At 52.8% G+C, this 12594-nt stretch overlaps 1 protein-coding gene across 2 annotated transcripts in view; it reads right to left on the bottom strand.

The window, feature by feature from the left end:
• Igdcc3 (immunoglobulin superfamily DCC subclass member 3) overlaps positions 1-12594 on the bottom strand; it is a 47837-nt gene that overhangs the window by 2320 nt on the left and 32923 nt on the right. The window contains exons 3-13 of one of the 2 annotated variants that reach the window (XM_021172984.2): positions 7206-7350; positions 6749-6879; positions 6262-6399; positions 4589-4747; positions 3494-3659; positions 2950-3197; positions 2603-2767; positions 1846-2037; positions 1635-1739; positions 848-986; positions 520-727 (exon numbers count right to left, since the gene is read on the bottom strand). In XM_021172984.2, coding sequence (XP_021028643.1) covers positions 520-727; positions 848-986; positions 1635-1739; positions 1846-2037; positions 2603-2767; positions 2950-3197; positions 3494-3659; positions 4589-4747; positions 6262-6399; positions 6749-6879; positions 7206-7350 — 1796 coding nt within the window. The remainder of the gene's footprint in view (positions 1-519; positions 728-847; positions 987-1634; positions 1740-1845; positions 2038-2602; positions 2768-2949; positions 3198-3493; positions 3660-4588; positions 4748-6261; positions 6400-6748; positions 6880-7205; positions 7351-12594) is intronic. The other variant, XM_021172985.2, reaches the window with a different exon arrangement.

Below are 12594 nucleotides of genomic sequence, written 5' to 3'. Positions count from 1 at the left end.
TGGCTGTCCTGGCACTCACTTTGTAGACCAGGCTGGCCTCCAACTCAGAAATCCGCCTGCCTCTGCCTCCCAAGTGCTGGGATTAAAGGCATGCGCCACCACGCCTGGCTTTTTCTTTTCTTTTTTTAAAAGAGGGTATCAGGTAGCTTAGGCTTGCCCTCTCTGTAGCTGAGGATAATCCTGAAATTCTGATTTTCATGCCTTCACCTCCTGAATGCTAGGATTGCAGGTGTACACCACCAAACGTGGGCACATCCTGCTTTAAGTAAATTTACAATTTTGTGTAGAACCACATTCATAGCTGTCACCTGCCAAGTGCAGAAGCACGTGGCTTGCCTGCTAGCCACATGTGCTTGGCTATCCCCTAGGCCTCCCAGGCTGATCAGGACCCAAGGAGCAGCACCCAAGGAGCAGCTCCGGCAGGAGTTGGAGATTGTGCCCTGCGGCCACTATGTAGGGAGGGGCAGCACTGAGGGGGTCAGAGACTGAGGGAGAGGGGCTGGAGGCCTGGGCACTCACCGTGGGCCTGGAGCCTGGCTGTGCAGCTGACCCAGCTGTGGGGAACAGCTGCTCCAACTCCTTGGCGTCCACCGGCTTTTCATCTCGGCTCAGCTGGCCCCCTTCTCCTCGGCTCAGTCCATTCAGGGCCAGGATACCAGGGTCCCTCTGGCTCCGGGGACCCTGGGGAGGGGAGAGCTGGTTTTCCACATCCTTACACAGGAGGACCCTAAGAGGCGAGCCAAATGTTAGGGAGCACCGTCGGGGTTAGAGACAGACGGAGGAAGGACTGAGATGCTGGCTCTGCCACCTTCCCCTGCAGCTGCTCCTCCCCAGACTCGGAACTCACCTGCCTCTCTGGCCAAACAGAAGAAAGAGGACGCAGAAGATGATGCAGGTGACTCCGATGTGGATGCCGATAACAATGCCTGTAGTGGATGTATGGTTGGTGACATCTTCCTTCCGGCAGTCACATGGGGGAGTCAGGGCTAGAGGGGAGGGCAGGTTGGGGCACGGCTTGCCTGGCCTGAAGCAAGACTCCCTAGCTCTCTCCTTCTGCTTTGGGACCAACCCTACCTCAGTCTTCTGGTCCTTTCTGGTACTTGCTATGGCAGCAGCTCTGTGCCACTTAGCAGGACTAGTGTTGTTTATTTTGAGATAGGGTTTCATGTAGCCCAGCTGGCCTCAAACTTGCTATGTAGCTGAGGATGACCTTGAACTTCTGATCCTCCAGCTCCTTCCTCCTGAGTGATGTGATGAGAGATGCTATGCCTGGTTTCTGTGACACTGGGGGTGGAAGCCAGGGCTTTGTACTTAGGAGGCAAGCACTCTATTAACGGAGTTATAGTTCCAGCTGCACCTTTTTTTGGTTTTATGGATCATTTCATCCTGGCCATAGTTTTATAAAGTACGTATCCTTAACCTTGTTTCATAACAGGGGAAAACAAAACAAAACAAAACAAAAAAATCAGGGTCCAGAGAAGTTAAACAACTTCAAGCTGCAACGTTAAACTTTATGCGTCCATCTGAGCTGTGTGCCTGAGGCTACAGATATTGTCCTCTCTTCTAGTCTGCTTACTACACACCCTCCTCCCTGCAGGCCAGGCTGCAGCACAGGTCCTAGCCTTAGCCCTCACCTGTCCTCTCAGAGGCTCCCTTCAAAGACACAAATCGGACTGTGGCGTTTCCGTCTCCATGCTGGTTGTAGGCGAGGAGCTTCACCTCGTACACGGTGCTGGGGTCTGCAGGAGGCAGGGCTACTGAGCAACATCCCCTCCCTGCCAGGCACCTTTGTCCCCTGGCCCCCAGTACCATACCCTGCCCAGCCCCGCACCCTGCAGGTCTCACCAAGCTGGCTGAGGTTGTAAGAGGAGACAGTCCCAGGGAGCAAGATGGGGCCGGTGAAGGAGGTTGCACTGACTGGGCGGTAAAACAGCTTGAAGCCTCCATTGTGTTGGGCCAGCCGTGGCCAGGACTTCCATAGCAGTTGTAGAGAGGAGCTGCCCAGTAACCGCACAGATAATGGGGGTGGGGCAGGGGCTGGAGAGCCAAGATGTGAACAAGTCAGTGGGAGCTCTAGCTTTCCATCTGTGACCCAGAACCCACGATCCTGACAGCCCTCTGGTCTCTGCTCAGACAACATCTCTCAATGAATCAGAAAAGCTGCCCCTCCCTCCCAGCATAGCCAGTCCCCACGCAGTCTGAGAACCAGGCACCTTGTTCAGTATACAACCTGAACAGTTAGTTAGTTACACATGATGGTTCTGCTCTGATAGCCTGAGCGTCTATACTTTTGTATCCCACTGTGATGGTTTGCTTATGCTTGGCCCAGGGAGTGGCACTGTTGGAAGGTGTGTCACTGTGGTTAGGGACTATAGGACCCTCATCCTAGCTGCCTGGAAGCCAGCCTTCTCCTACCAGCCTTCAGATGAAGATATAGAACTTTCATCTCCTCCTGCACCAAGCCTGCCTGGATGCTGCTATGCTCCTGCCTTGGTGATAATGGACTGAACCTCTGAGCCTGTAAGCCAACCCCAATTAACCGTTGTCCTTACGAGAGTTGCCTCGGTCATGGCGTAAACCCTAAGACGCCCACACTCCTCACCTTCACCCAGGGTGCTGGCCAGGGTGGGGGCAGAGGCTAAACTGGCTCCTCGTGGTGTGTAGGCTTTGATGTAGAAGCTGTAGGCAGTGGAGGGTTCAAGGTCTCTCACCAGGTGCTGAAAGGTGCTCTTGCTGACAGCTTCCTGGTACTCTAGCTTGGGTGAGTCTGGGAGATGAAGGGTAGGGAGCGTTAAGGGATAGGAAGGAGTCTTGGAAGCTTCGGTGAACTGAGGTCAGGGAGCGGGGTGCTGAAGGAAAGGAAGGTGTTAGCCAGGATGTTATGTGTGGTACGGAGGGTTAGCTATGGTGAGGGTGGGTGACAGAGCTCTCCTGAGGGTCACTACCCACCGGCAGCCTTCCTGATGTGCAAGACATAGCCAATGATCTCTTTGGTGTGGGCCAGAGGCTCACTCCAGGACACTCGAACTTCAGTGGAGGACACAGAGACAGCGCGGACATTGCGTGGGGGGCCTGGCAACCCCTCGGCCCACAGCACGGTCAGCCTGGCGCTGGCTTGCGACGAGCCGGCAATGTTCTCAGCCACACATTGGTAGATGGCCTCATCTTCAGGTCCGACTCCAGAAATGCTCAGTGTGCTGCAGGGGAAGGGGGAGAGAGCCTTAGAAGTCGGGCACACCTACCACTGCAGAAACAGAGGGGTCGAGTGAGTTCCTCCTTGTCAGAGCAAGACTCATTTGCACAAGGGTGGTGGGCTGAAGACTTAAGCCCCAGTTCCCCAGACTCCCATCATGTCCCTCTGGCTAGAGATACGCAGTATATTTGGGTCACTTATATTTGACCACTGTCTCTTCCCAGGATAGCATCCCAACACACACACAGACACACACACACACACACACACAGACACACACACACACACACACACACACACCTGTTATTGTTCTTGAGCCTGACATGGCCTCCTGCCCCCAGCACTTGTCCATTCTTCAACCATGTGACATGAGGCGGTGGCTCCCCCTGCGCTTGGCAGGTGAACATGGCTGTGGTCCCAGCAGGCCTGGAGATGGACTGGGGATGCTGGACAAACTCTGCTGGGGCTGAATGGGTTCAGAGAAGCATGCAGAGTCACAGGGGTCATGTAGGGAGGAGTAGGGACAGCCATGGGGGGTAGGGAGGGGAAGGGGAGGTGGGCGACTACTCCCAGGAAGCCAGTAGAGGCTCCATGTCTTCTTCCTTCACCCCAGCATCTAGGAAGAGGACTCCATCTTAAGGGACTATTCAAAAGACTGACATCTGTATCCGAAAGCAATCAAGCTGAGCTCCGTGCTCAGGAAATTGTTAAATAAATAAATGTGCTAATAGGGCTGGCTGCACCTCCAAGGCTGTAATGACAGGAGATGGATGAGCCCTCCCCCCACCACCACCTAATTCCACTTCCCTCCAATCCCCAGCTTGCTCAAGCCTCTATTAACACTCAAGAATGAAATACTCCATCACTTTCATGTGGGCAGATTAACAGCACATAGCATGCTAAACAAACAGTATTTAGGTTCCTGATTTTCCCCCCCACCCCCCAAACCTCCCATCTCTATTCCGGGCCACAAGAGGAGACAGCCCCAGGGATGGGGTGGAGCCCTGGGAATGGAAATTGAGGCTGACTGCTGCGAGCAAGGTGGGGGCTGCCATGTGAGAGGGAGATGACAGGTACAGTGGAAGCACACAGCAGGCGGGCGTGAGCGTGGAAGTGGCACACGTGTGAATGAAACGGCTCCACAGGAAGGAACATGTGTGAGCCCTGGGAATGACCGGCTGAGATCATGGACGGCAAGTCTGAGAACTCCACAGCCCTCTGGTGCTAATACTCATATTCTGGGGGGAGTCCTGCGGGCTTTGACCTGGCCAGACACCTATCAGAGGTGAGGGGCGGGGCTAGGGCGGGGCTAGGGCTGGAGTGAGAGAAGGTTCTGGTCTCTGGCACACAGCAGAGATGCTGAGGAGGATCAGGAAGGGTTTGGCTGCTCCATACCTTGTACCACCAGCCGACCCTGGGCCGTCCTTCTCACCCGGGTGCCAGGCCTGTTGGCTGCACAGACATAGACACCTGAATGCTGGACGGTCACATCTGAGATGATAAGGTTTCCTGTGCCCAGCACCTGGATGCCCTCCACCCCAATGGGGCGGCCATCTGCAAAGGAAGTGGAGGGGGAATGAGCTGGGTCAGGAAGATAGGAAGGATAAGAATATTCCAGAATGCTCACCCCTCTACCAGTCTTTCAGAAAGCTCCGACCTATGGCTTTGACACCACCCCTCTCCAGATCTCCTAAAGTGGCTGGGAAATGCGGAGCCCTGGAGGCCAGCAGCAGGGGGCCAGCGTCCTGATTCAAGCACGATGACTGCTAGCTGGTTTTGCTGTTGTTTGCTTTGGGTTTTAGACAGCATCTCACTTCATAGCCTGGGGTGAGATCCTTCTCCTAGATCCTAGACTCAGAGATGCTGGGATTACAGACCTTCTAGCCCAGTTCTCAACCTGTGGGTTGTGACCCCTTTGGGAGTCTAACAACCTTGTCACAGGAGTTGCCCAAGACCTCTAGAAAACATGGATATTTACACTATGGTTCCTAATAGTAGCAAAATTACAGTTGTGAAGTAGCAACGAAATAATTTTAAAATTGAGGGTCACCATAACATGAGGAACAGCATTGAAGCGTCACAACATCAGGAAGGTTGAGAATCACTACCTTAATTCCACAGAGGATCTGAATTTGATCAGCCGTTGTTAAATTCTGCGGCTTCATATCTGTTCTATCTAGGATGCTGAGACACATGCCCAGGAATATAAAGGCTCTGGGAGAAAGGGCCTTGGTTAACTTTGTTCCCCACACGAATTAGACCCCTGAGCCATTCTTTCTCTCCTGCTAGGCCATAGTTTGGGAAACGAGGGAGCAGATGGCCCCTGAAGTGCCTAGTGGCTCCGGATGGTAGCCTGCTCTTTCCAGCCTCTCCCTGGGACCCAGGCCCTCCCCCCACCCCAGGGATCAGATTAGCACAGCCAGAACACAAGGAGACAGCTCCCCATTCAGGCCCTGAAGTGGTGAAATCTACTCCATTATCCCACACGGCCCCTCCTTCCCCCATCACTCAGCTGCTAGTGCGGCACAGTCTCCCTGTGAATGTGACCCCACCCCCTCTAGAGGCTCCTTCCCCCAGTGACCTTTCGGCTCAGACTAGTGGCCCATCTGCACCCTTTCACTGCTTTCTTCAGCTGCCTGGGGATTCCGGCGGGGCAGACTTGGGAGCAGGCAAGCGCGGCGGGAGGGGAGGGGGGACGGGCCAGGGCAGAGCCAGAGTGGGTTGCTTGCTAAGATTTTGAAGGCATAGCGGGGGGTGTGGCCAGGCACAGAGGGTGGGGCGGGAGGCATTGGGTGCTGCTGAGAGTTCTAGGGGCTAGAGAGACAGGACAGCTTGTACTCGGTAACCCAGGGAACTAAGCCAGCCCCGCAGGGAGAGAGAGAATGTAGCAGCAGGCTGACCTCCAGAGAAACTCAACCCCTCCCCAGGCCACAGGGAGGGGATCAGATTGACCCTTGCTGAAAACAAATACAATGTAAAGCTCCCCAGAGCTGGGTGATGAGACCGTGAGACCAGCCCTCTCAGGGGGGTAGGCTGGCCAGAGAGCAGGGACTATGGATAAGGCTCACCCAAGCGGCTCCAGGACACAATGGGGCGCGGGTTGCCCGTGGCGACACACTCCAGCACTGCAGTCTGGTGCACTGTCAGGGTGAGGTTCTCAGGCCCCACAAGGATGGTGGGCTCCTTGTAGGTCCCAGAGCCGGAGCCTGGGACGAGAAACCCACATTTCCTTATTTCGGTTGGAAGCATTTTCACTCCTTCACTCCCGCCCGCCCGCCATGACCCAGGGTACACACCAACCCCCAACCAAGTTCTGAAGACAAGGAGAGAGACAATCGTCCTTCCTCTCCCAGCCAGACCTCTAGCCTTGGGAGAGCTCAGGGAAGACGTGTTTCCCAGAAAGAGCGGACTGGAGACCAGCCTCAGGTGCCTTTGGCTTGTGGGCTTATGCTCAAAGGACCTCTGTATACACGTGGTCTCACTGGGGAACTAGATGTGTCTGGGAGTAGACCAACTGGGGTGGCTGAGAGAACCTGTCAGGCCAAAGGAGCTCACCTGACACAGTGAGCCTGGCCCCGTGGCTGACCCGCACACTAGCAATGTTTGAGGCCACACAGTGGAAGATGCCGCTGTCCTCAGCCCGAAGTCCTGTTATCTGCAGGACTCCCTTGGGCAGTAGTGTGTACCTGTGAGGGGAGGGCATAGTTGACTATCAGCACAGCTGTTGCAACCTCAAGCCATGGGGATATAAACGGAGACATGGGCACTAACCCAACCTTATTGCTGTGATCACGGATGATTACTGAGACCCTCCCAGGAGAACATACCCTCCCAGTCTTGATAACAACACACACAATACTCTTACACACTCTCACGAGCCTAGAATCTGGGCCTAGTAAGCCACTCAGACCCACGATTCTGACTGCAGCTTACATAATAGCACTGTCCCAGCCTGTAGTCCATCCCAAGTCAGCCTTCCAGTTATCCCCTGTCCTTCCCACAAGAGGCTCACCTCTCATCGTCCGTGTCAATGGGGACTCTGTTCTTCTCCCATGTGATCAGGGGCTTGGGAAGCCCATGGATTTGGCACTGGAAGCGGGCCACACCACCCTCCTCACCCGTGACGGCCTGGGGGTGCACGTGGAAGTCGGACATAGCTGGGGAGACAGAAAAGGGGAGATGGATAAGGTGCACTGTGGAGGTGCAGATGGAGAGAGCTGAGGGGTCACCCTCTGAGGAGCAGTGTCTTCTTGAGGCAGGACAGTAGCTTAGGGGACATAGCAGCCCTTCCTTCAGCCCTCCCCATCACGTGTAGGCACACTCCAACCCGAGGTGACATAATCGTTAAGATACCTGGATAGAAGACACTGAGATAAGACGTGGTCACCTACAAAGCTCCTAAGTGAGATCGATAGGACTTACCAAAAGGAGGCCAAAAAACAAAACGCAACAAAAAACCCATAATGTTTTCAATAAGTTTACAACATTGCATCAGACTGAATTCATGGCTTCAAGCCTGGCAGACCAACTCCAGGAAGAAGAAGTTCTAACAGGGTATGTGCAGGCCATGGGAGGTCCCATAGGAGGGAAGAGTCTCTCAAACCTCACTCATGGAGGCCACCTAGACACAGGCAGGCACTGTTCCCACGTTGGCTAGTATATGTTTATCTGCTGTGACCTGAGCAGTATGAGTCCCATTCTACAGAAGTGGAAACCGAGGTCCAGAGAGCACGCTGGTTTATCCACCATTACCTAGTAGGATCATCAATAGTAGCTCTGCCAGACTCTCCTTGGCAAAGTGGCTTCTTACCCTTTCTTTCCTTCCTTGCCCGTACAGTTTCTGCAGTTTCCACAAGCACCCCAAGAGGGTAGTGTATCCATGCAAGGTGACAGGCCCTCTCAGAAGACTGTCAAACCTTCCAATCTACATTTCAATGTGTCATAAATATTCAAGGCCCCCCTCCCCACCTTGGGAGGGGGGGAATCAGACTCACACTTAAACTCTGATCTGCAGAGGGGGCCATGGTGCCCCCTTGTACCCCCAGCTGGTTAAGTGTTCTTCCCACCCTGTTCCCACCCTGGCTCAGGCCCACACTGCAGACCTGGGGGTGGGGAGAGCCCCTCCTGTGTGAGTTCCCAGCTTCAGCGCTGGGACTGAGATTTCATTAAAATCCACTTTGCTTCAAGTGCAGGAAGGCGGTACACCATCTGTCCAGGCTGCAGCCACTCCCCTCTGGCACTCCATCAATTGGGACAGTGGCTTCCTCCCTCTCAGAAGGAGCGCACCCCCCCCCAGCAGCAGGCACCCCAGGAGCTTGTTGCTGGCTGTTTCTGCTCTGGGCTCCCTGGCATGCCTAGACAGCCCCCAGTGTTCCTTCCCTCTCAGGCTCCCTCAATCCACAGTCCTGCTCTGGACTCCATGGCAGCTCAGCAACTTGAAAGGATGAGGCTGAGCCTTTGTGCCTTTCCCTCAAGAGTCTCTGGGGGTTGGCTCCTTTGTGGCCATCCCCATCTCATTTGCATATGGTTCATTAAATATAAACATGCATAAAAAAATCCCCTTCCCAGCCTCCTCCTCTCTGATGGCCTCCCGGGACTGTGGTAGATGGGTGTGCACAGCTCCCTGGACATGTATTCTGTGTTTGCTGGGAAGCCTGGTGCTGTCTCCTGGATGTGGCCTGACCCCATCTGGACCACAGTAGGGGTTTGAATCAGGCCAGCTACCATGGGGGGTATGTGTTTCTGGTGCTGTGTAGGTGATCAATCACGAGTATCTCCCCACGGGTAAAGTTCCTGTGAACAGGACTGGGGGCCTGGCTTTGGGAGGGGAAGGCAAGTGGTCCAGCTGGGGTCCCCATCAGGCTTGATGAGAGAATCCCCTGGGAGCATTCAGAGGTCAGACTGCCCTGCCAAAGGCTGTGCTTGGCCAGAGGCCTGGGGATCAACCTGGGGCTCAGGAGTGGTAGAGAAGGCTCTGGGGCCCTGCCCAGATCAGCCTCCAGGAAGGTAGGGCTGGAGACAGAGCTTGGGGGTGGGGAAGACAGCACCCAGGCTCCAGAGTCTGCTATCTTATCCCCTCACACAGACCCTGCCTAGGTAGGAGCTGAGATCTCCTCTTCACCCCAGCTGGAAAGGCAGGGTAGCTCCCTACACACCCCCTCCCCCCTCCCCAACCTGGGGCTAATGGTTCTGCTGACTGCAGATGCCTCCTCATTACAGAAACAAGCCTTTTTTTTTTTTTTTTTTGCCTCTAGTTCTCAGTCTGCACTCTGTGGAGGTCCTAGAACTGGCCTGAGGAGAGGCAGAGGAGGCTGCAGCTTCTAAGTCCTGGGTGCTGGGATGGAGGAGTCTGGCTTCTGCTGGTGCGATGGGGGGTGTGAGAGATGGGGAGTGTCCCTTAGTACCTCAGCCAGTTAAGGCTGGGAAACCCTGCAGCAAACTGCATATTAAACCAGGCTCTTTGTTTCTTCTCCTTCTTCTCCTTCTCCTCCTTCTCCTTCTCCTCCTCCTCCCCCTCCTCCTCCTCTTCTTCCTTTTCCTCCTCTTCTTCCTTCTCCTCCTCCTCTCCTTTTTCTTTATGATACCATTTATTTTTTAGCAGGGCAGTGGTAGTGCATGCTTTTAATCCCAGCACTTGGAAGGCAGAGGCAAGCAGATTTTTGTGAGTTCAAGGTCAGCCTGGTCTACAGAGCAAGTTCCAAGACAGTCAGAACTACACAGAGAAACTCTGTCTTGAAAACCAACCAACCAACCAACCAACCAACCAACCAACCAACCAACCAAAAATATATTATTTATTTAATTTTATTTTATGTGTAATGGGTATTTCCCATGCATCTCTGTCTAATACACCATATATGTGCCTGTTGCCCAAACAGGCTAGAAGAGGGAACCTGATTGCCTGGAACTGGAGTTACAGACAGTTGAGAGCTGCTATGTTGGTGCTGGGAACTTAAACCTAGGTCCTTTGCAAAAGAAGCCAGTGCTTTTAGCTGAGCCATCTCCCCAGCCCCAAGCAACCTTTTCTTTTCTTTTCTTTTCTTTTCTTTTCTTTTCTTTTCTTTTCTTTTCTTTTCTTTTCTTTTCTTTTCTTTTCTTTTGTTTTTCGAGACAGGGTTTCTCTGTGTAGCCCTGGCTGTCCTGGCACTCACTTTGTAGACCAGGCTGGCCTCGAACTCAGAAATCCGCCTGCCTCTGCCTCCTGAGTGCTGGGATTAAAGGCATGCAACACCACCGCCCGGCCCAAGCAACCTTTTCTTAATGGCTGGAGGGCAATGAGGACAGAGAGTTCGCCCCTCAGCTTACCCTGGGGTTCCGCTGGCCTGTCAGGGGTGCCCTTGCTCTTGTCACCAAGCCTTCTGCTCCCCTCTCCTGTCCACATCCTCCACTCACTCTTTGTTCAGTCCTGAGGCTTACAACCTAGAGGCTGGCCCCTAGTTTGTGCAACATAAATGAAGGAGCAGGTGCCCTTCAGGCCCCTCAGATTCTGTCTTACCTTTGCCACAGTCTCCAGGCCAGAGAGCTGCTCAGTTAGCTGGGGTCCTGGAACCTTCTGGGCACCTCAGGCTCTCAAACAGACTTTAAGGCTCTTCTGGGATCAGGGTAGGAATATTTGGTTCACAAGTCTTTCTCTCTCTCTCTCTCTCTCTCTCTCTCTCTCTCTCTCTCTCTCTCCCCATCTCTTTGTCTTTGTGTCTATCTGTTTGTTTGTTTGTTTTTGAGATAGAGTTTTGCTGTGTAGCCCAGGCTGGCCTCAACCCCAATGCAATCATTCTTTAGCCTCCCCTGTGTTGGGGGTCTAGGCATGAGCTTCCGTACCCCTCTGATGTCTGTTCTCAGCCAGGTGTGGCAATGTATGCTGTAATCTAGGTATTCGGGAGGCTGAGGCAGGATGATCATGAATTCAAGCCAGGCTTGGGCTACACACTGGGATTCTAAATTTAAAAATGAAAATACAGTCTCCTAATGTTTGGGCTTGAGATAGCAGTGCTGGGTTCCTGGGTACTTTTATGTTATTAACCTTCCAGGGAAAGGGTTCCTGGGCACCCATGGAATATCAGGCTGCCAGCAGGACCTCTGAGCTCCCTTCATGGACAAGTCACCACAGAGGCCACTGGGGTTGAAGACTGTGGAGGCTGGTTACGACTATGGCGGGTATTAGCTGCCGAGCATTAAATCAGTGCTATGACCCTGGTTGTTGGTGCTTTCCACATCTTCAGACACTTGTTGGTCCTCTGAGGACAGTTTGGGTTCCTCACTTCAAGTTGGGTGACAGGAACAGTAATGAAGTAGGTAGGAACCCTGCCAGGTGTGAGGCCCCAAGGAAGCAACAGGAGAAAGGAGGTGGCCAGCATCCTGTCCCCACGCATTTGAAAAGGGTCTCCTACATTCCCTGGCCCACCATGGGTAGGTATGGCAGGTTATGGCAGAGACAGGAGGGGCAGAGAGTGAGGCCAGCAATCCTTGATTGGAAGGAAATAGAAATGACAGGAAATGGTCCTGGACACCCCTATAAATCACCCAGAGGGACGGGATCTCCCGAGAACCACGTCTACAGCAGCTCCGGAGAGGAACTTACTGCCTGGTCCAGGGCCTTTTGCAGAGGTCAGGCCTGGATTTGATTAGCCAGACTCCAGGAGGATGCAAAGGGCAGGGACGGATGGAGGCAGAGGTCTGGGAAGGGAGCTCCGGTCTCCCACCTTTGGCTGCAGTCAGATTCCTATCTGGTGTGGTGATGATAAAAAAAAAAAGCTGTGGGCATATTTGGAAAATGTGGACTTTGTCAAAGTTGGTAGCTGCTCCCTGCCCATGGGGATGGGGAGGTAAGGGAGGAGAGGGGAGAATGTAAGGTGTTTGAAGGAGGTTACATAAGGGGTGGGTTCTGAGAGCTGACCACCCCTTTTTATACCAGCATTCAAGAGAGGGTCACTGCGAAGATATATCCAAAGATCCTAATGCTAATATCTCTCTCTCTCTCTCTCTCTCACACACACACACACACACACACACACATTTATGTAAATTCAATCTATAATTTATAGCTGATTCAAATTTGAAGACTTAGCCCACTGCTACAAGACAGTATAGTGATATACACCCAGGTAAAATTGAGATGTCCTGTAAACATAATATACATACTGGATTTTAAATATTTATTTATTTATTTATTTATTTATTTATTTATTTATTTATTTATGGTTTTGTGAGACAGGGTTTCTCTGTGTGGTCTTGGCTGTTTTGAAATTCTATCTGTAGACCAGGCCAGCCTGGAACTTACAGAGACTCACTTGCCTCTGGGTCTTAATTAGGGTTTTGCTGCCATGAACAAACACCATGACTAAGGCAACTCTTTTTTTTTTTTTTTTTTTTTTTTTTTTTTTTTTTTTTTTTTTTTTTTTTTT

Source organism: Mus caroli, chromosome 9, assembly GCF_900094665.2.
Source record: "Mus caroli chromosome 9, CAROLI_EIJ_v1.1, whole genome shotgun sequence".
Classification (NCBI taxonomy): domain Eukaryota; kingdom Metazoa; phylum Chordata; class Mammalia; order Rodentia; family Muridae; genus Mus; species Mus caroli.
The sequence above is the reverse complement of the archived record's forward strand: the minus strand, read 5'-3'. Positions and strand labels throughout refer to the sequence as shown.